The sequence below is a fragment of the Coenobita brevimanus genome, chromosome 65 (genome assembly GCF_032717465.1).
Source record: "Coenobita brevimanus isolate Jiangsu-jjx chromosome 65, ASM3271746v2, whole genome shotgun sequence".
In the NCBI taxonomy this organism is placed as follows: Eukaryota; Metazoa; Arthropoda; class Malacostraca; order Decapoda; family Coenobitidae; genus Coenobita; species Coenobita brevimanus.
The window spans coordinates 37711322-37733975 of NC_137018.1; the positions used below are offsets into that span (position 1 = coordinate 37711322).

The following is a 22654-nucleotide window of genomic DNA, read 5'->3' on the forward strand; positions in this document are numbered from 1 at the left end:
TCTTCGGTGAGCCTGACTAGCATCTTTTTCCTGTTGTTGTTACGGCTTAACAGTCAAGATGGAAAGATGGCAATTTTACGCCTCCCTAAAGTGAACTGAGTAGCCTACAGTTGTCCCGAGATGCAGCAGAGAGGGTTAGTGGTGAAAGTATTAACATCCAGGCTCTGATGACTCGCTGTCAGCTTCATGATATCGTCTGGCGTCAGCTGGAATAGAATACTAGAGAAAACACAGCCATGAGAGGGGTAATAGTGAACATCTCAGGCTCCCAAGACTTGCTTTCAGCCTAATAAAGTCGTCTGGCGTTATGTGGAATAGAATACATGACCATGAGAGGGACTGTGGTGGTAATAATTATCGTTATTGTTATTATAATTATCATATAAGGAATTTAAAAAGCTGTCAGATAATTACATTTTTTAAAAGAAGTATTATTAATGTTAACATTTCAAGGCAACACCCAAGTATAATAAGATCTGAAGTCCGGGTTACAGCAGTTTCTTTTGACGTCCGTCGTGGACGGTGACGTCATCAGTGACGCCAACGGAAACGGTCTGGGGTGTCGTATGCACGCGGCGACTTAAACTGGAAGTTACAGGTCCGCTCAGTGCGCATGCGTCGAATGCCATTTTAGCTGCTGTGCTGAAAGTATCCGCACGATATCTCAAGTATCGTGCCATTTATCAACAACGTTTTATGAAATATGTGTCTGGGAGATAGTTGGATGTCTTATCGACCTATTGGTAACTATAGCTCGATATATTACCTATAAATACAGTTCACACACACACACACACACACACACACACACACATATATATATATATATATATATATATATATATATATATATATATATATATATATATATATAATTTTACAGGCAGATTGTGAAATTAGTCATTTCTCTGTCTACTTCTTCCTTAGCCTTTATCATTCTTTTTCTGTGCCTGCCCTCCTCTCTTCCTATTTCTTCCATCTTTCCTGTCACTACTTAATGCTTTTATTTCCGTTGCAGGTGGCTGTACATTGAGTGACAAGCCAATTGGTTTCCTGTAAGCCAAGAAACCATTTACAACGCTGGGTGGTAACCATATAACCAACCATACGTGCTCCCTACGTGTCAAGTGGGTTGGTGGAGGGTTAGTGTCCCTCCCTGTAAAACAAATAACTCGGTCAAATGGCCACCCCGTACGGGATTATGGCGTCTGGCAATAGATAGATAGGTAGTGAATTATGGTTAGTTTAGGTTTATTTAGGCTGATCTAGGATAAGGTTAGGTTAGGTTAGTTTAGGTTTGGTTAGGTTAAACTATTATAGGCTAAATAGAAAAAGGAACGGTAACTTACTGCATAAGTCACTCCGTGCATACGACACCGGTCAAACGGAGGCTTTATGTTACACGACAACCATGGTACGAGCGTGAAGTGTGCAGTTAACATTAGTAACCGCTGATTAAATTCTTAGACAATACAGTCCTACGTTTAAGGTCCACAGATATCCACAGATATCTTCCATAACCGTTAAACATTAAAATGTTACTGTTATTAATACCAAACGATTTTTGTGACCACAGTACGTAATGTCCAACACAGCATTTAATTTCTGACTGGTGAAAAACTTCCAATAGGACGCATATGTCAGTTGATGAAGGACCGAAAATTCATCATATACCCAACCGCAGATGTAACACATGCGAAAGTCCGTGTTGGTAGGCTACTGTACACATGACTGTGAGTGCATTATAAAATTTATTCCGTGACAGACGTAGTCTGTTCACTACCAATCATAATTCAAACTTCCATGAATCATGAAGAAAGCATACAGTATTGCAGTGATCAGGACATTTGGTCAAGTACTGTATATTCCTTTAGTGTGCCACCATACCTGTATCTATCTATCTATCTGTCTATATAATTATATATAATACCAAACAGGGCAAAATTGGAATGGAATTTATCCATCATTTCTTACACAAATTTTACATATAACACACACACACACACACTATATATATATATATATATATATATATACCTGTACAGGTATACTGTATAGGCCCTAGAGAGAGAGAGAGAGGAAAACAGGATCAAAGTGGGTATTCCTGGTTGAGTGATGGCTATACTGTCACGCAGTTGCCTTATCAGTCACAAATATTTCACATTTCTAACAATGTGGTAGAATGTCGTTGAACTTAACTCAGACTTACCTCCCTAGTCGACGAGCGTTATTCTCATTCTTCGTCTCGTTTATCTTTTCAAAATCGAAACAGACTGTGTAACAAACGAAAGACTTAACACGTCATAGAAAAAATCAGCTATGAAATAAGAAAAATTTAAGGCGACCTCCTTCAACCCTTCACTTTGAGGACTTGTACCCGTAAACACGACTTGACCGTGCATTCCTGCACACCTGCAAGCAGACTATTACAACACATGCATACCACCAGATGAATTTATTCAACATGATTATTTCTCGTACCGAAGTGATTTAATGAAAGTTAGCTGGAGCACCCTCCTTTCAAAAAGGGAATGATAGGCAACTGTGAGTTTGATGGGCGGAGCATGTGACTCGGGGGAGGGGACTGGGAGGAAGGTTATAAATACACAACCCAGCGCACGCATTGCCAGTCAGACGTTTGTGCTCTAACTCTGAGATATCGTCTGTTGCAAGTAACCCTGCTAGCACCCTATCGTAAAAATATTCCAGTTGCGAATTTTCAACAGCCTCAGCAAGCAACGTTTTATTAGTGAAAGACGCTTATTGTTGCAAATACAACTTTCAGCACGGAAAGACCTTTCTCATTGCTGAATACTGCTGGGTATTGTGGTGAGAAAGTAATATTCAGAAAAACTTCATATAAATTAATGGACTCTGCGCGAGAAATTGACCACCTTCTCTCCCTAAACGGAGTCATGGCGCCCCTCACTGAAACAGCTGACGCACCCATCATTGATCTCGACTTGGTGCAGGACGTGATTTTTTCTGGAGACGACATCTGGTCCAGTTCGGATGTGGCATATCACGGCAGCCCGATTTTGGAGTACGACAACGACAAGTTGGCAGGGTCGGAGTTCCTTCAGGCTCCCTCGGTGGAAGTGCAGCCTGCCAACCTCGACCTCGCCGCCTTCAACACGGACTCCAACTTCTCCGGCCCTGCCTTTTTTGAAGACTTTAATCAGATCCTTATGGCAGAACCGCTCAGCACCGTGACAGAACCGCTCAGTACTCAGACCGCTTCACTGACTAGCGACACCGACGGTTCATGTATCGTGGTCCAGGCCATGGAGCAGTCACTGGGTGACTCCTTAATGAACCAAGTGAACCAGCTGGATACCAGCGGACCATCACCCACCCCCAACCAGGTGGTGAACGAGGTGAAACCAAAGAAACGTGGAAGGAAGCCCAAGAGTGAAACCGGCCTCACCCGACGTGAACTCCGTCGCCAGAGGAAAGTGAAAGTGTACGAGATGCCTCCCTTGGAAGACGAGGAGGCGGAGAAGAAGAGGAAGAACGCACTGAATGCCAAGCGACACAGAGACCTGGCGAAGAAGAAAATGGCTGATGTTGAGCAGTCACTTGCAGACGTGATAGCCGAGAGAGATCAGTTGCGACTCGAGGTACAAAGATTGCGGCAGAGTGAAGAAAATCTGCGTCAGCTTCTGAACCAGAGGCAGTGTGCTTTCGTCATGTCCTAAATCAGCTGTTGAGATGCGGATTCTTCACCGTCACTTGGTTTCAGCTCGAATCTGGGTCAGCCTGGAGTCTTCCAGGGGCTGCTAACATGACCTAGCCAGCACATAACCCGAAGACTCTGTCAGGCTGCTGCACTCACGGATTCCGTTGACTATCACACATAGGCCCAGCCACATCTGTCGAACCAAGAAGGACCAAGTTCGAGACCAGGCATCCAAAAGTGGCACCAGTGGCTATCCGACTGCCAGGACCCATTATACTAAAAAAAAAAAAAAAAAAAAAAAAAAAAAAAAGCACCTCTAAACATGCATGGCAAGAGGGGTGCTGTTACCCACTTGCTCTTACACTATACATCACGGTGTGTGGGGGCACTGATTTGTCCCCATGCACTGTCACCACCACAACACCAGCACTTTACCACATTCACTCCAAAGACTTGCTGGCTTAGTTTATTGCTGCCATCTTCAGACGATTTTGTAAGATAGGAAAGGCTCTGTCAGGGGTTACTGTAATTACCATATCTACTTCCGTTGGAAATGTCTCCTAAACTTAAAACGCCTGAAGGTCGCAGGAATTAAGTAGGACGTCATTGCAGTGAAGTGTTTAAGGCGTGCGACTTACTCCACACACAACCAACCACCACACATTCGACTCTTTCCTGCTACATTCATATTAGGTTTTTATTCTAAGCGGCTGTGGGGATTTCGTGAAATATAGAATTATGTGCATTACATCTCAATATTCTGTTGAAGAGACAGATTTGCCAGTGCTTAAATGCAAACAGTCAATATTATAAGTATATAAAAAGCATTCAAGAGAATGTTGACATCCCCAAAGGCTGGCATGGACACAATTGGGTATTCAGGCTTAAATCTATTTTGTTCAGCTGAGGGAATGAAGAGTTCGGAGAATATATAATTCAAATGACCCTCTGGCTGCCGGAATTCCCCACAGTTGAACAGTAATATCTTACGGCAGTTTGAATAAAATTGTTAATGCATCCGAACAGTGCAAAAGGATTATGTCATGGTGCAGGGCAATTATTGCGTGTGAATATTCATTAATATTCAGTAGCACATTTCACGTTTATGTAACTAATTAATATCCAGTAATTAGTATTTCCATTAACTGATAAGTATCCAGCGACAGTTTCTATTCGCACACTAATTATTCTATTATTTCCTTTCCAGGTTGAAGTGAGGTGGTGTGTTTCAGGGAAAAACGAGGGTTCCAGGCGTATCCACGTCACACCCGTCTTCCTCTTCCGGGCACTTCAAATCCAGCTGTTCGTCTTCCCTTAATTAAGCTACCTTCATCTTCAGTCCCGTTGATTTCTCCCTCATCTTTCCAGTTGCCTTAATTCTTTATTCCTTTTTTTTTTTTTAAATTCCTACTCTCTCCCCCTCCTTTGTGTAATTTCAGCGTCTTCCATGTCACTAACCTAACTTGCAGGTCTTCAGAGCTGTATTTAAAGATGAACATTGTGTTCAAGATAATTATTAAGCTCGTTCTCTCGGTAATGTAATTCACTTTCTATGCAATTTGAATGCTTTCCTTGTCAGTCACACAATGCTCGTAAAATAGTAATTGAGCCTGCTCCTTGGTTAATTAATAGTGAAAGCTACATTATGTTGGAAATAAGTTGCTTTGCGCTGTTTCGTATATTTTCCTTCGTTATTGATGACTGTCATATAAGGGATAGATTCATTGTACATTTAGTTTTCTTTACTAACTGCAGCGTAATTATCTGGAGAAACGCGTGAAATTGGGTGGCACTTTCACAGTGGTCAGGATGGGATATGGCAGAAGTTTTAGCGTGGTAGGTTAGGCATTCCGAGGTGGTTAAAATTATGGAAGGTCTGGGGGCTTCTCGGCTGTATAGGTTAGATATCGTATGTTCAGATATAACTATGGTATTCTATGTTGAAAGCATTTTCTTGTGTAATTCATACCAATTTTTCATGCCCGTTGGAAGGGTCGATTTATGTGGGTGAGACACTATTGAATGGTAATACGATTACTTTATTCTCTCATGCTCCATAATATAGGAGTGAAGTCACGTAATTTTTGTGTGTGTTTTAGGTTAACGGTATTAAATTTCAATATACGGGTATCAGGGAAGCAGCGTGATAGTAAACACATACAGTAAGTCTTTCAAATTTGGTCCCTTGTAAACCGAATTATATATACTTGATGTAGTACTCCTACTCCCTTAGCGTTTATCATTCTTTTTCTGTGCCTGCCCTCCTCTCTTCCTATTTCTCCCATCTTTCCTGTCATTTTCTTTACAGGTGGCTTTACATTGAGTGACAGACCTAATTGTTTCCTGTAAGCCAAGAAACCATTTACAACGCTAGGTGGTAACCATATAGCCAAACCATACGTGCTCCCTACGTGCCAGCAAGTGGGTTGGTGGAGGGTTAGTGCCCCTCCCCATAAAACAACTAACTCAAAGTCATCTGGCTACCCCTTACGGGATTATGGCGTCTGGCAATATATATATATATATATATATATATATATATATATATATATATATATATATCGTTATTACTCTAGCCACCATAATGGAATGGTAATCTAGTCAGTCTGTACCTGATGATAGAAACCAGCTGTGATATGTTTGTAGTACAACAACTAAATTTTGCCTTGCATTACTTTCAGTCGTAATTTATAAAAGGCATTTGTTTAAGTGGTGCTAGTATAAGATGTAGTGGTGCTGGCAGTAATAATAGTGGTGGTGGTACTGGTAGTTGTAGTAGTAGTGGTAGTAGTACTAGTGTCAGTGATAGCCTAATATTCAAAAGCAATCTATGTCGTCCTTCGTTCTTTATAACAATCCCATATTAAAATAAACTTTATTGATAATCTTTACCTCACTACCCTTGTTCAAAAGGTTTCTAATGCCCAGTCAGCTAACCCATTTGCTACTATATATATATATACAGTATATATTTTTAAGTTCATTCAATAAGGATATCGTAGTGTGGTTGATAGGAACTCGTAGTCATATGTGGTTTTTAACTACATCACTAAGATTACACAGTATTATTATTATTATTAAATATATTTACTGGAACTGGACGATTTTATTAATAAGGATACCATACCAAAGGGATAATGAACGCCCTCCACCAAACGATTTTATTCTGCCTTCGATATTAGGCTACACGATATCCTGCATGATACTGATGTAGTGGAAGCCCATAGTGATATCTAGGTGGTATAACCCAAGATGTATACAAAATACTTTGTTAAAGAAGAGGCACTACGAAGCCTCCTACGTCATACCGCACCCTAGAATCTGTCAAAAGGCCTAGCATTTGACTTTATCCTGTTACCTTGACCAACAGATGGCTCGAAAAACTGAGTTAATTCATTCTTGCCTTACCCTGAGCCATTCCACCAAGTTTGGTCTATCCCGAATGAAAACAAGTTGACTGGTCTGACCTATTGTTCCCCAAACGTCATCCTCATGGCTGACCCCCAGCACTTCCATCAAGTTTGGTCCAGGTCAAACCAAACATGTTTTAGTTATTTTGCCCACACACAGACGTGGATCGAAATTTGACCTTGCCCTGTGATCTTGACATTTGACTGGTTGTTCTTAAATTATAATACCTTGCCCCTTGTCCTAAAATCAGCCATTCCACCTAGTTTAGTTGAAATCAGATAAAATCTTGACATTACCATGTAACCATATCATGTGACCTCGACCCTTTATTAGTTCTCAAAATTGAATATCTTCATTCTTGGCTTACCCTGAAGCCTTACACCAAGTTTGATCTAAGTCTAAAAAATGTTACGTTCACTTTGTCATGTGACCTTGATCTTCGACCTATAGATCTCAAAGACTGAAGGTCAACCCTCGGTTGACCTTCAGTCTTCCCGCCAAGTATGGTCCCAATCAGATCGAAATTGATTTAGCCGTTTTATTCTCACAGTCATATATATATATATATATATATATATATATATATATATATGATATATATATAAGTCCAAATCTGACTTTGCCCTGTGACTTTGACCTCTTTCCCTCAAGTCTGGCGTGAACTGGATCAGACTCTGAGTTTACTTGACGTTTGACCTTTTGGTCTCAAACAATTACAGATCATCTGGGAAGATCCTCCACTCTTCAGCCCAGTTTGATCCAAATTTAAAATATTTTTGAGTTATTTACACACACACACACACACACACACACACACACACACACACACCGCTCGCTGGTGCAATGGTAACGTTCTCGCTTGCCAACTGGTGGACGGGAGTTCGCGCCTCGCTCAGGTTGCGAAAAGTTTCACTGACGAAGTGGGTGGTTACTGTCCCCCTAGAGCAAGGGGACGGGTGTGTGCGTGTGTGAAGGTCACAGCCTTGCCCTTAGATCGGACTACATGAGTTCTCAGCTCCCTTCCGGGAGGGTAAAAGCTGACGATCACGACCATCAAGTGATCCTGACCGACCCGGTGAATTACACACACACACACACACACACACACACACCTAAAGCTTCCAGTAAAATGTTACCCTGCTATCGCTTCGTGAGCACAGGTAACCAATAATATGACAGGTTCATAACAGATCTTCCGAGTTCTAGGAGTCTAATACAAGGATACTGTATTCCTGCATACACATGCACACACAATAGAGCCAGACGGCAGTTAAGTAAGACAAAAAGACCACAGTTTCAGATGGCGACAGCAGATAAATACATACACAGATATACAAAGGCAACACTTACAAAACAGAGACCTGGGTAAACGACAACAATAGTCAACCTAGGAGATTGGTGAACAAAGAAACAGGAGTTGAGAGCAAGAGATAGTAATTAATAAAGACAGACTTGTGAACAGACATGTAGACAGCAATTAAAAACAAAGTCAGCACTGACAAATTTGTTAAGACGGAGACAGCAGTTAGAGAGAGAGAGAGAGAGGCAGTTGGAGCGGGAGAGCCTGGTGTGAGGCTAGAATGTTTATCAGTGATAAATGTATCAGGCATGACGGCTCTCTCTCTCTCTCTCTCTCTCTCTCTCTCTCTCTCTCTCTCAGACGTGAACAAAGACAGAGACGGCAATTAAAAACAAAGGCAACACTGACAAGACAGGCAGTAAAGACAGCAGTTCACACATACACACACACACAATCATAAATAAAAGTAGTGATCAACCGAAGCTATTTTACAGCTACATCAGAAGCAAAACCAAAGTAAAAAATAAAATTCAATCCATTACAGATGAGGGGATCACCTACACACAAGAGAAGGATATTTGTGAAACACTAAATAAGAATTCCCAATAAGTTTTTACAGAAGAAAATAATTTTAAGAGGGATTATGTGGAACATGCATGCCCACACATGCTACCAGATATACAAATATCAAAAAAAGAAATACAGGAGGAGTTAAGTAAATTAGACATGGTCCTGATGAAATTTCATGTTGGGTGTTACATGATTGTGCAAAGGAGTTAAGTAAACCTTTATCTTTGATTTGCAAGGAATCCTTGAGACAAAATAAACTACCTGATATTTGGAAGAAAGCAAACGTTCCCTTATTCAACAAAGGGAATAGACAAAATCCACTCAACTACTGATCAGCATCACTAACCAGTGTTGTAAGCAAGGTATTAGAAAAGCTGATGAGAAAAGTTTGGGTGAAAATAATCCAAAAGAACACAATATGATAACAGAAAGGCAGTTTGGTTTCAGAAAGGGAAAATCATGTTACTAATCAATTAAGATACTATGACAGAGTAACAGAAACATAACAGAACAAGAAGGATGGGTGGACAGTATCTATTTAGATTTCAAGAAAGCATTTGACAGTACCACACCAAAGGCTTTTATGGAAACTGTATCATCAAGGAGGAATCCGAGGCAAACTATATTGTTGGATGCAAGATTTTCTCAAAAAAAGAGAAATGAGAACAGTACTAAGGGGAAATTACTCATCATGGAGGGAAATGACTAGCGGAGTTCCACAGGGCTCATTGCTGGCACCAGTTATGTTTTTAGTGTATATAAATGATATAAACAGTAACACTGGAAATGAAAGCTATCTGAATATGTTTGCTGATGATGCAAAAATACAAAGGAGAATGACTAACATACTCTTGTAAAGAGCTACAAGAAGAATTAAACAAACTTCATGAATGGAGCCATACATGGCAAATGAAATTCAATGTGGACAAGTGTCATGTAATCAAGTTTGGTAAAAGTGGAAAAAGACCTGATTGGGATTATAAGTTAGGAAGTAAAACGGTACTCTACACACATTAGAAAAGGAGGACCTTGGTGTGATTATTAATAACAGACTATCTCCTGCTGACCACATCAGTGAGAAGGTACGGAACATGTATCCGCTGCTTGCAAATATGAGAATAACATTCACATACATACATGAAGACATGCTAAGAAAGATAACATCATTCATCTAACCAACCCTGGAGTATGCGTCAGTAGTCTAGAGTCCTCATCTCAAAAAACACATACTGTAGATAAGATTGAAAAAGTTCAAAGGGCCGCTGCAAGATGGGTACCAAGCTTAAGGGATCTAAGCTATGAAGATAGACTAGACAAACTGAATCTACCTACACTACAGGAGAGAAGGAAAAGAGGAGACATGATTATGCTATATAAATGCATATCAGGAAAGGAGAAAATAGACATAAATGATTACATAACCTATGGGGATGCATCAGCAAGAGGACACCGCAAAAAAAAAAAAAAAAAAAAAAAAAAAAATAAAGAAGGAAATTTCCCAAATAGGACAACTGATTAGTGGAATGCACTACCGAATGAAATAGTGTGTGCCAAAACAATTCGTAACTTTAAGGATATGTACGATAAAAATGGTTTAAGACGGGACAGTACGAGCTTGATTCATTCCTGTAAAGATACAATTTCGTAAGAACACACACATAGAGGCAGCAGGAAGGTAGGGGGACTGGTGCGAGGCTAGGGTGCGTAGGCTATCGGTGATGACGTACAAGAGACTCTCTCTCTCTCTCTCAACGGTGAACATGGTTGCTTTCTCTCTCTCTCTAAACGGTGAACATGGTTGCTAATCTCTCTCTGTCAACACTGAGCATGGCTGGTAATATCTCCCTCCCCCCTCTCCCTCTCAGCACTGAACATGGGTGGTTAACTCTCTCTCTCTCTCTCTCTCTCTCTCTCTCTCTCTCAACACAAAGCATGGGTAGTAATTTCTTCCTCCCCCCTGTCTGTCTGTCAACACTGGGCATGCCTTCTCTCTCTCTAACACTGGTCATGGGTGGTAATTTATCAATTTATCCCTCTTTCTACTGGCTCACGTCAGCTGCAGAACTAGCCTTTAATATTCTATTCAGCTCAAAAACTCCGTAACCAACTGAATACATACTTTAAAAACCCCCATTATCCTCTCCACTACGATGACTTCAGTATTATTCGTGTTATCAGACAGTTTTATCTAACTCAGTATGGTCCAGCCGTGGTGAAGGGTTCCCTGCTAGTCAGCAGCATAATTGGGAACCTGGATGTAAATTTGATTGTTGCGTCTCGTTTTCCGTGGGAAGATTGGGACAGCAATCAGTGTGCTTTATTTATTTATTTATTATATACTTTTACTATGATCTCTGACACGGACGCATTCACTGAAATCGTATCAGGGTAAGGCCTTCGTACAAGCGATGAAGAAATACTTCACGTAAGAAACAATGAATTTAATCAAAACGATAAAATTGTTCTAGAACTTAACACTTTAAAAATAGTTGAAGTTCTGATTATGGTCGCTTCAGGATCCGCCAATAGAGGACGAAATGACAGTTACGAGGTAAATAAAGAGGGAAAACAAAATAGAGGAAAAGATGGAAAACAGATACGAGAAAAAGAAAGATGGAAAACAGATACGAGAAAAAGAAAGATGGAAAACAGATAAGAGGAAAAGAGATGGAAAACATAAGAGGAAAAGGAAGAGGGAAAACAGATGAGGAAAAGAAAGAAGGAAAACATGAGGAAAAGAGGGAAAACAAGAGGAAAAGAGGGAAAACAAATGAGGAAAAAAGGGAAAACAAATTAGAGGAAAAGAAAGAGATAAACAAATTGAGGAAAAGGACGAACATAAGGTAAAGAAAGAAGAAAAACAAGGAGGAAAACGGTGAACAGAAGGTAATGAAAGATGGAACTCAAAATGAGCCTGGGATTGAATCGATCAAGGATCATCATCGATAAACAAGTCTTCAGTAAAGTTATCATCAGGAATTATTTGTCGCATTTTTACTCTTCTTTCACTCTAGTTTCAGTGTGACGTGTTTGGTATCTGTAAAAAGAAAGAGTCGTATTCTTGCTGGCATAGGAGACATCGTGGCACTTTTTCCTTGGCGATATATTTGCACATGACACGTTCATAGTCCCTTGTATATTACTGATGCAAATTGTCGATTTAAAAAAAAAAAAAAAAAAAAAAAGCATATCCATCATACATGGCAACTGTACGTGAAATAAACAATGAAAACATAAAAAAAATACGAAGTCCCCTTATGTCGTCAAGAACACTCCCCCCACCCCGAGAGAGAGAGAGAGAAAAAAAAAACGCTAAACAAGCGATCATCCATGGAACGTAGCATCTCTTCCACTGTGAATCATTTTGTATATATCTTAAAATCCCCATATATATATATATATATATATATATATATATATATATATATATATATATATATATATATATATATATATATATATATATATATATATATATATATATTGCCAGACACCATAATCCCGTAAGGGGTGGTCATTTGACTGAGTTATTTGTTTTACGGGGAGGGGCACTAACCCTTCACCAACCCACTTGTTGACACGTAGGGAGCGCGTATGGTTTGGTCATATGGTTACCACCCAGCGTTGTAAATGGTTTCTTGGCTTACAGGAAACCATTTGGCTTGCCACTCAATGTAAAACCACCTGTAAAGGAAAGAAAAGCAATAAGAAGTGACAGGAATGATGGGAGAAATAGGAAGAGAGGAGGGCAGGCACAGAAAAAGAATGATAAAGGCTAAGGAAGAAGTAGGCAGCACTACATCAAGTGAGTGGATGATGGTCGCCACCACCTACCACTATATATAGATAGATAGATAGATACTGCATCAGTAACGAGAATATAAAGATGTAAGAGGCAAAATAAATAACATCCGATAACTACAAATACGACCCTTACCCCTTCAGTTCAATGACGCATTTATAGACAGTATTTTATTCCTGTTATCCCCAAACAATTTTATCCACATTAAAAGAGACTTCTGAAACTTAGGGGGTTACATGTAACTTTGATTGACCTCTTCACTACTTCGTATCCTTTCTGGGTTCAACAAAATCGTCTGGTGCTATTCGGATCTGAAAATAAAAAGGGGCGAGGGCGTCACCGTTGTGATGGGGTCAAGCTTATGAAGGACTGTGTACACGGCTCTTGGTAGGTCAAGTGTTGCACTCAGATTGTTAATATATACGTGTCTTCAATCATACACCCGCCATATGTGGAGGTGTATGGTATGTAGAAAGACTGCTGGGCCTTGGGTGCAGGCTGTAAAACCTATGCCCAGAGTCGGACCCCCCCCCCCCCACACACACACAAATAAATAAATAAATAAAAATAAAAAATAAAGGAAACAGACAAAATCCACTTAACTACCGACCAATATCACCGACCAGCGTCGTAAACAAGATGTTAGAAAAACTGCTACGAAAGAATCTGGGTAAATCACCTGGAAAAACAAAATATGATAACAGAAAGACAATATGGTTTTAGAAAGGGAAAATCATGCGTCACTAACCTATTAATTTACTATGACAGAGTTACAGAAGTAATTCAGAAAAGAGATAGCTGGGTAGACAGCATATATTTGCATTTCAAGAAGGCATTTGACAGTACCACATAAAAGACTTTTATGGAAACTGTACAGTTAAGGAGGTATCCAAGGTACACTACGATTAGTTTCAAGATTTTCTAAGTAAAAGGGAAATGAGAACAGTGCTAAGGGGAAATTACTCATTTTGGGGAGAAGTGACACGTGGACTTCCACAGGGCTCGGTGCTGGCACCAATTATGTTTTTAGTATATATAAATGACAGACAGCAACACTGGAAATGGAAGCTACATAAATATGTTTGCTGATGATGCAAAAAGACAAAGGGAAATTACAAACACAGACTCTTGGATAGAGCTACAAAAGGAATTAAATAAGCTTAATGAATGGAGCAATAGATGGCAAATGGAATTCAATGTGAACAAATGTCATGTAATATAATTTGGTAAAGGTGAAATAAGACCAGACTGGGACTGTAAGCTTGTAAGTTCAACCCTACGCACATCAAAAAGGGAAAAGAAATTAGGAGTAATTATCATTAACAGACTATCTCCGGCTGACCACATAAATGAATAAGTAAGGAACATGTACAGTACATAATCTATCTATCTATCTATTGTCAGACGCCTTAATCCCATACGGGGTGGCTACAAACAAATCACCTCCACGTCGCCCTGTCCCCCGCCATTTCACGGACCTGCTCCCAACTCACACCCCCTCTCTCATATGCCTCTTCACTCCATCCCTCCATCTCATCCTTGGCCTCCCCCTCTCCCCCTCCACCTCACTCACATAGACTCTCCTCATCAGTCTCTCACTCTCCATCCTCTCCATATGGCCAAACTACCTCAATGTGTTTCTCCTAACGCTTCGTGTCACATCCACATCCACACCACAACGCTCCTTCACATCCTCATTTGTCAATCTGTCTCTCCATGTGACTCCACATGTTCTCAGATAGCTCATTTCCACAGCTCTCACTCTTGACTTGTATCCCTCCAAAAACGTCCATGCTTCACTTCCATAAGTTAAAGTTGGTATCACAATCCTGTCATGTAGTAACTTTTTCACTTCCATGCTCACTTCCCTGTTTCTTATCACATTTTTCAAGGAACTGCTTGCTAATATGAGGGTAACATTCACGTAATTAAATGAAGACATGATGAGAAAGAATAACATCATTCATCAGACCAACTTTGGAGTATGCATCAGTAGTCTGGAATCCACATCTTAAAAAACACAGAGATAAGACTGAAAAGGTACAAAGGGGCTTTACAAGATGGGCATCATGTTTAAGGGACCTAAGCTATGAAGAACGACCCGAAAAATTAAACCTATCAACATTACAAGAGAGAAGGAAAAAAGGAGACACAATTATGGTATATAAATACGTAACAGGAAAAGAGAACATAGTCGTAAATGAGTACCGGTATATAACCTATGGGGAAGCAACATTAAGAGGACACTGTTGAAAGCTATACAAAAAGAGGTGATAAAGACGTAACGAAGTTAAGTTTCCCAGACTGAGAGGCTGATCAGTGGAATGAACTACCGAATGAAATAGTGTGCCAAAACATTTAATAAATTTAAAGACATGTATGATATAAATAATTCAAAACAGGAGCAAGCATGAGTGTGATTCATTCCCGTAAATATACAGATAGGTAAGGACAATAAGGTAACACACACACACACACACACACACACACACACACACACACAGACAAGATTGAAAAAGTTCAAAGGGCCGCTATAAGATGGATACCAAGCTTAAGGGACCTAAGCTACGAAGAAAGACTAAATAAACTGAATCTACCAACACTACAGGAGAGAAGGAAAAGAGGTGACATGATAATGCTATATAAGTGCATATCAGGAAAGGAGAAAATAGACATAAATGATTACTTAACATATGGAGAAGCATCAGCAAGAGGACTCTGCAAAAAACTGCATAAGAAGAGAGGTGATAAAGACGTAAGAAAATTCAGTTTCCCAAACAGAGCAATTGATCAATGGAATGCACTACCGAATGAAATAGTGTGTGCCAAAACAATTCACAAATTTAAGGATATGTACGATAAATATGGTGTAAGACACGGGACGGTACGAGCTTGACTCATTCCTGTAAAGATACAATTAGGGAAGAACAATTAGGTAAGAACACACACACACACACCCACACACACCCACACACACACACACACACATCTCCGGCTGACCACATCAGCGAGAAGGTACGGAACATGTATACACTGCTTGCAAATATGAGAATAGCATTCACATACATAAATGAAGACATGCTAAGAAGGATAATAACATCATTCATTAGACCAACCCTGGAATATGCATCAGCAGTCTGGAGTCCTCATCTCAAAAAGCATATAGAGAAGATTGAAAAAGTTCAAAGGGCCGCTACAAGATGGATACCAAGCTTAAGGGACCTAAGCTACGAAGAAAGACTAAATAAACTGAACCTACCAACACTGCAGGAGAGAAGGAAAAGAGGTGACATGATAATGCTATATAAGTGCATATCAGGAAAGGAGAAAATAGACATAAATGATCACTTAACATATGGAGAAGCATCAGCAAGACACTGCAAAAAACTGCATAAGAAGAGAGGTGATAAAGACGTAAGGAAATTCAGTTTCCCAAATAGAGCAATTGACCAATGGAATGCACTAGCGAATGAAATAGTGTGTGCCAAAACAATTCACAAATTTAAGGGTATGTACGATAAATATGGTTTAAGACAAGGGACAGTACGAGCTTGACTCATTCCTGTAAAGATACAATTAGGTAAGGTAAGAACACAATCACAGCCGAACCTGAGTGACTATCAAAGTGACAATATACGACAACCAGAACGATACGTGATAATAATTTATGCTGTAAACACTTGTACAGAGCCAGACTATTTGTCAGGATGTTTTATAAATACAGCTGGCGGTGTGGCTTGAGTAAATTGCCCACTCACACGACTCGCCTCACGTCATCACTCCAAGAAAGGAATTTCCTAATGTACGAGAAGCATTCATAATATATACCCGCATGTATTTTGAAATGCACGGTAGTAGATCTTTATTGCACTATTATGCCTGGAAATGTTAAGTATATTACTTATGTTTATAGACTTCAGCCTCATTAGCCTTCCTGTAAATGCGTCCCTGACCACACGATGTGATGTTTGGAATGGAGGAGTTACTCTTAGATATACCGGTAACCTTTCATAAGCTGAATAAAATCATAGAGAGGTAGCTACAATGAAGTAAAAATATGTTACCCGAGTGAAGGTACTAAAGTACGTATATACGCTTTGAAATAATAACTCCATTTTGGCGAGGTTTAAAGTCTGTTGCTTTCTGGGAACTCCTCGCCTCACCCACGTCATCGTCACCCCATTCATGACATTTCCTAGTGTTTGAAAGCTTTACGTACAAGAAGCAGCTTTGCTATTATATTTTTTTTTAAATAGGTTATATTGTTTAAAAAAATAACTCTAGGGTTTGTACAATTCACTTTCAGATGAGGAAAATAGTCTGGCATCAGCTGGAACAGAATGTCAGGGTTCTCCCGACCATTAGAATTACTGGTGAGAGAATTAGCTTCTAAATTTTTATGAATTACTTTCAGGTGAATAAAATTACATGACGTTAGCTAGAGTATAATACCAAAGTTACTTCCGTGACGCGCTATGGTTAAGGATGGTGCGACTGTCCCCTCATATCTTTCTCTATAGCCTACTCTTTGTTGGTACCACCAAACGATTTTATTTAGCTCATGAGAACTTTTCGTATCATCGGGGTTACATATAGAATTTATTAATCCTATCAGTATGAGAGGCTCTAAAGTGAATCAAATCGTGCAGATTTAACAAGAATACAAATAGAAAGAAATTGACCACCGGATTCCCGGGTTAAACTGGGGTGAAGGGGAAGGGGATGGTCGCATTGTCCTTTGTTGTCTTAGGGGAACTCCGCAATATCCACGTTTCCTATATTCTGTCCACTTTAACTTGGCATAAAATTATCATTTCTCCATCTTCAAAGCTGTGCTGTAACTAAAAATTAAAGTTAGAATATGGTGCTGGTCAAGAAAGTGTAATGGAATGAATGAAAACTCGGAGTATTGCTTTATTCTGCAATTACCGATCTGGAACAGGAAGTTAACACACGGATGTGGCGCTGGTCACCAAAGTGTTATGATGAGTGTACCCGACTACCCGTACTGTTGTCTCACTCTGCCATTGGGCTATGACAAGAGATTAACAATAGTATGATGTTCTAGTTACGAACAAAATGTTTTGGAAATGATGTACAGCGTTGTATTGTGTTGCTGTGATACTAGGCTGTGGAAAATAAGGTCCAAAATTACTAAAACCAACGAAGTTAAAATGGGTTAACTATAATGTCTGAATGTTTACAAACGATAAATAATTTTCAGTATTCTGGTTAGTACTTGGATGGGTGACCGCCTGGGAACACCAGATGCTGTTGGCATCCCTACGTGTCAAGTGGGGTTGGTGGAGGATTAGTGCCCCTCCCTGTAAAACAATTAACTCTAAGCCCTTGACCACCCCGTTTGGGATACATGGCGTCTGGCAATGGATGGATGGATGGATGTTCTGAAATGCCGGGTAACATGAACGGTAACAGCCAGTTCTATATTACCCCCGAAGTGACAAATCTGACCCCGAGGTTAGTTTACCATATTCTGGTAAATTACAGGTAGATGAGTTTACTGCTCTTAGTGACACTACGTGATCGAAAATCCTCCTGTCACCAGTTGGGGATCGAATCTCTCCGATACTAAATAAAATCATGTAGAGGCAGCAAAGTACATATCTAAAAATAAGACATCTTTGCTTGGGATAAATTCATTAGTGAATATGACTGCGTTTAGAACTTTCAGTCCGGTGAACTGTTTTACCAATGTATTTTTTTTTTTTCTTAAATCTCACGACTATATTCAGCTTAGGCATTTCAAACTTGCGAACTTAGATACAGCCTTCATTAACCAGTGCAATACGATGCGGCTATCCAGACGAATGCAAACAGCCGGTGGTTGCAAGTATACGTTATAAAAACCTTAGATAAAAACATAGGCAAAGCTACGCTGTTGCAACCCTCTGCTCGACCAATCACATACTTCCCACCTCCCTGCACACCTAACCAAGCACATAATGGGCCTTACCTCCCCCCCCCCCCGTACAACAGACATCAAAACTTAATAACAACACTCTCCTCTGATTTTGTCAAGTGGAGGGTATAACCTGGGCCCTTCAGATCCCTTGCGCAGGTCGCAATGATTTTTTATTTTTTTAATTATCATTATTTAAGACAGCATTCTGCCGCACCAGTTCACTATAAAACACGTAACTATGTGGAATTTCATGGCTATAGTGAATACTTTCTGAGTTATGGCTTCAGATTCCTTGCACAGGCCGCACTGAAATAAAAAAAAAACAAAAAAAAAAAAAACTTAAGACAGTATTCTACCTACCAAAAGGCATCAGTTCACTATTAGACACATAATTGTGAAAATTTCATTATTTTATACCGTAGTTAATATTTTCTGAGATTTGCTCCGGAAATGAAAACTCTGCTTCACCTATTCTTGTTGATCCCAGTGATAACAATGCCCTCTTCTGACTTCGTCAAGTAGAGGGTAAAAAATTACCGGATTCAAGTGGTTTAACTTGTATGAGCGCTTTCATGTGAGTTATATCACAACGGATGTTATCGAAGATATCTGGTGGTCAACTGGTTACAGCGCCCCAGTAGGAGGGCGAACCTCCATAGGTTTGATCTCCAGCAGGTGACAGGAGGATTGTCAATCACGTAATGCCACTAAGAGCAGTAAACTGGTCATCTACCAAATAGTAATATGAGCACAGCGAGTCGCTATCAGCCACACAGGAATATCGGTTCACTGCACGAGACGGCCCGGCAGGGGCGGTTGCTTGCATGCGGTTGATTGGTCTGCTCGATCACAGACGGGTAACACAGTAACAACTACTTGGTAGATTTGGACAGAAATATGATCAATTTCGGTTCATGCATGGACAGGGTTAAATTAGGTTAGAATTTTGAGAGGAAGCTTTACTGGTGTACTTGTGTCTTATTTGATTTTTTTTTTTTTTCCCAATGGTGGAACCTTTCTTGAGGTGTAATTTCCTCGTTTACTAAAAATGGTGAAGGTCGGTAAAAAAAAAAATAATAATAACCCCGAGCATCTTTGTCACCCTAAACCGATTTTATTCGGCTTGAGAAGCCCTTGTAATGAAGGCGTTAAAACAATCTCCATTTATCCCTTCACTAGCACATATCTCCCCCAAAGCTGTATAAATTCGTGTAGTGGCAGGAAGACTATAACAAAAAAGATGTGTCGTCATATAAATGGGGTTAAAAAGAAGGCCGTGAAACGTTCTTGGCCCACTTCCGAGACTTCCCCAGAAAAATGTTGGTCCGTACAGTATTTGTATCCGCGTTGCCTTCAGTGATTTCCCACCACTAATTTTTTTGCGGTGTTTTTTGCACACTGCCCTCTTGCATACTTTTATTATATACCTCTTTAATATCGACAGTTTGCATCAGTAACATACCAGAAAATAGAATTAGATCTACATTTTAGAAAATTTGTTTATTCAGAATGTACAATAGTTTCAACACGAACTGGACCCTTTTCATCTCCAAGTCGGGCCAAAACTATTCTCTTTTTCCAATAAGAGACTGCTCCAAATGAGACTGTATTCTTATATGTAACCAATTCACGGCGCTGTGATATCAAGACATATGAATGATGATTACTCCTAGTATATGATGACGCAGTTTTTATTATAGTCATCTATACAGACGATATATATTTTTTTAAATTAAGGAGAGTTTTGAAATGGAGGGGACAGACTAAGCCTTCGTTAGCCCGTTTACGACCATATGGGGTTCTCCCAAGTTGAATATAATCATCTGCAGGTAGCAAGAATACTGCAAAATGACGTAACCGGATTGACAGGGTTACGACAGACGAAAGAAACAGCTACAGGCCAAAGAAGGATACATGGTGTGAGCAACTGAGAAATTCGTATTTTGAAATGAAATAAATGGGCGACAGGAGTGAGTTTTGGAATTCCTGAGTGGGTTAAAGGAAATGAACTGAGATGGTATGGGCTTATTTAAAGAACGCACTAATGAAAGTGAAAATGAGACAGTGTAATGTAAGACGAGGCAGACCATGTTGGAAAGGAAAAGGACCAGCACATCAGAGGGGAAGGAGGGAGGCAGACAGGCAGGCAAACATCAGGGTAAAGTAGAGTAGCCTAGAAGCCGTTCTCAGCTGTCACAGTAATCCTCTGTTAGAGGTTGTCTGAAGAGAGGAAGGTGTCGGAGGTTATAATACTGAAATTGCAAAATAAGCAGCTGAGGAGGAGGTGTTCAGAAATTCCATAGACTGTAGGTGATGTCGCTGCCTGCCCGTATCCTTGCTCCCATAAAACAGGACAGGGTCGCTGCCATGGGGGGAGGGACATTGATCTCCCCGTTTTAACTACACCCCTTCCCCACCCTCCTTGTTTCAAAGAAAAGTTCTTGTTCCTTGAACGTCATTCAAGACTAGCGCTTCGTACGCCTCTGTAAATAAGTTTGAGAGAGAGAGAGAGAGAGAAGGGAATTTTTCGCCGGGAAGTGGCTCCCCGTTTATCCAGATACCACCCATTGAACTTGTTTTATGCCGAAACCCCTAAGAGCAAGTACAGTGAAAATTTACTCGTACATAAAATACAGATGATTCATTTTGCCAGTAAAAGAACGTATATTCAAGTCTGATAATCGAAAAAGAGAGGCGTCCACCAAGCAAGATTGTATTTTTGACCTCTTCTGGCTACATTTGTCTTATATATAACAGTCAGCAGACGTGATAAACTGATCGAACTGGAGAGGTTAGACAGAGCCTTAAACCCTCTCACAAGATCACCCCATTAAGCTGCATAAAATCGTATGATGGCTGCCTGATAAGATGAAACCTGTCATCGGACTAAGGGATTAATGACAGGATTACATTTACGTAATATTTACGCATTCTATGGCACTCAAATGGCTGTATTCCAAGTGACTGGATATTTCGTAACATCTCATCCACAGCGACATAGTTTTCATATCTCAGTACCCTCTTTTATGTAATTGACACAATGTCGAAATTAAAACGGCATAAGAAGTTGGGGTGTATGTAAAATAACTGGCAAAGGAAGAGATGCCACTAAATCTCTGAAACCACGTAAACACGACCGAAAGCCGACTGTCATTAATACCTACAGTAGTTACTACTGGCTGCCAGATAGTCATTCACGGCTGAGTTTCGTTAAGAACACAAAGAAAGGGCATAAAGGCAGCAGGCAGGTTGGCCCATGCTGGGCAGCTGCTATAAGAGTGATTACACAACGAGAACAAGTATACAATTCTACCCTGTGCAGCAGACTGATTTATTATTTACAGCCGTATTTGTACTTACAAACGCAGTTATGTTGTTTACAAAGGTTATACATTTTTTTTCGAGTGATGTACTTGCAGTCAGGTGTCATTTACGATAACTAATTGCTAATCAGATAGTATTCAGGAGACAACCTACTCTTCTCTGGTTAATGTTCATGGTCGAGACAACCCGATAGCCTGAATGTCTGACATAAGAATGAGAACAGGAGTCAGAGCGAGAAAGTCCTGTGTAGACAAAAAGTTTGGAGGGGCTGTCATGACCAACACTGGAGTTTACACACACACACACACACACACACACAGGTTGCACCACGTCTGTACACTTATTATGAATTTGCTGTACATAAACTACAGATGCCCTTTGGATTGCCCTGCATCAAACTATATATCGCTGTACCTCATTACAGTAGATTATATTATTCACTCTGAAAAACATGTACTACCGAATATTTTTAACGATGCAGCTATTAGAAGGGCCTCTGGTGGCGGGATATGTAACTACTCTCCTCCCACTCCCCTTCCTCCTTAGGCTCCACCCATACACCATGTTGAATATTTTTTGTGCTTTTCTTCTACTGTACTTGCTGACGAATAAAAAGAAAATGCCGCAGGATTTTAAAGTTTGCTA

General features: G+C 40.1%; 1 protein-coding gene across 1 annotated transcript; it reads left to right on the plus strand.

The window, feature by feature from the left end:
- The first annotated feature begins 2681 nt into the window (after positions 1 to 2681).
- On the plus strand, positions 2682 to 6535 carry LOC145404826 (uncharacterized). Its single transcript, XM_080276324.1, has one exon. The coding sequence runs from the start codon at positions 2868 to 2870 to the stop codon at positions 3696 to 3698; it is 831 nt and encodes a 276-aa protein (XP_080132450.1). The 5' UTR covers positions 2682 to 2867; the 3' UTR covers positions 3699 to 6535.
- The last annotated feature ends 16119 nt before the right edge of the window (positions 6536 to 22654 follow it).

Bases quoted from the DNA above. Each gene is read 5' to 3' on its own strand.
- LOC145404826 (XM_080276324.1), top strand. From the start codon at position 2,868: ATGGACTCTGCGCGAGAAATTGACCACCTTCTCTCCCTAAACGGAGTC.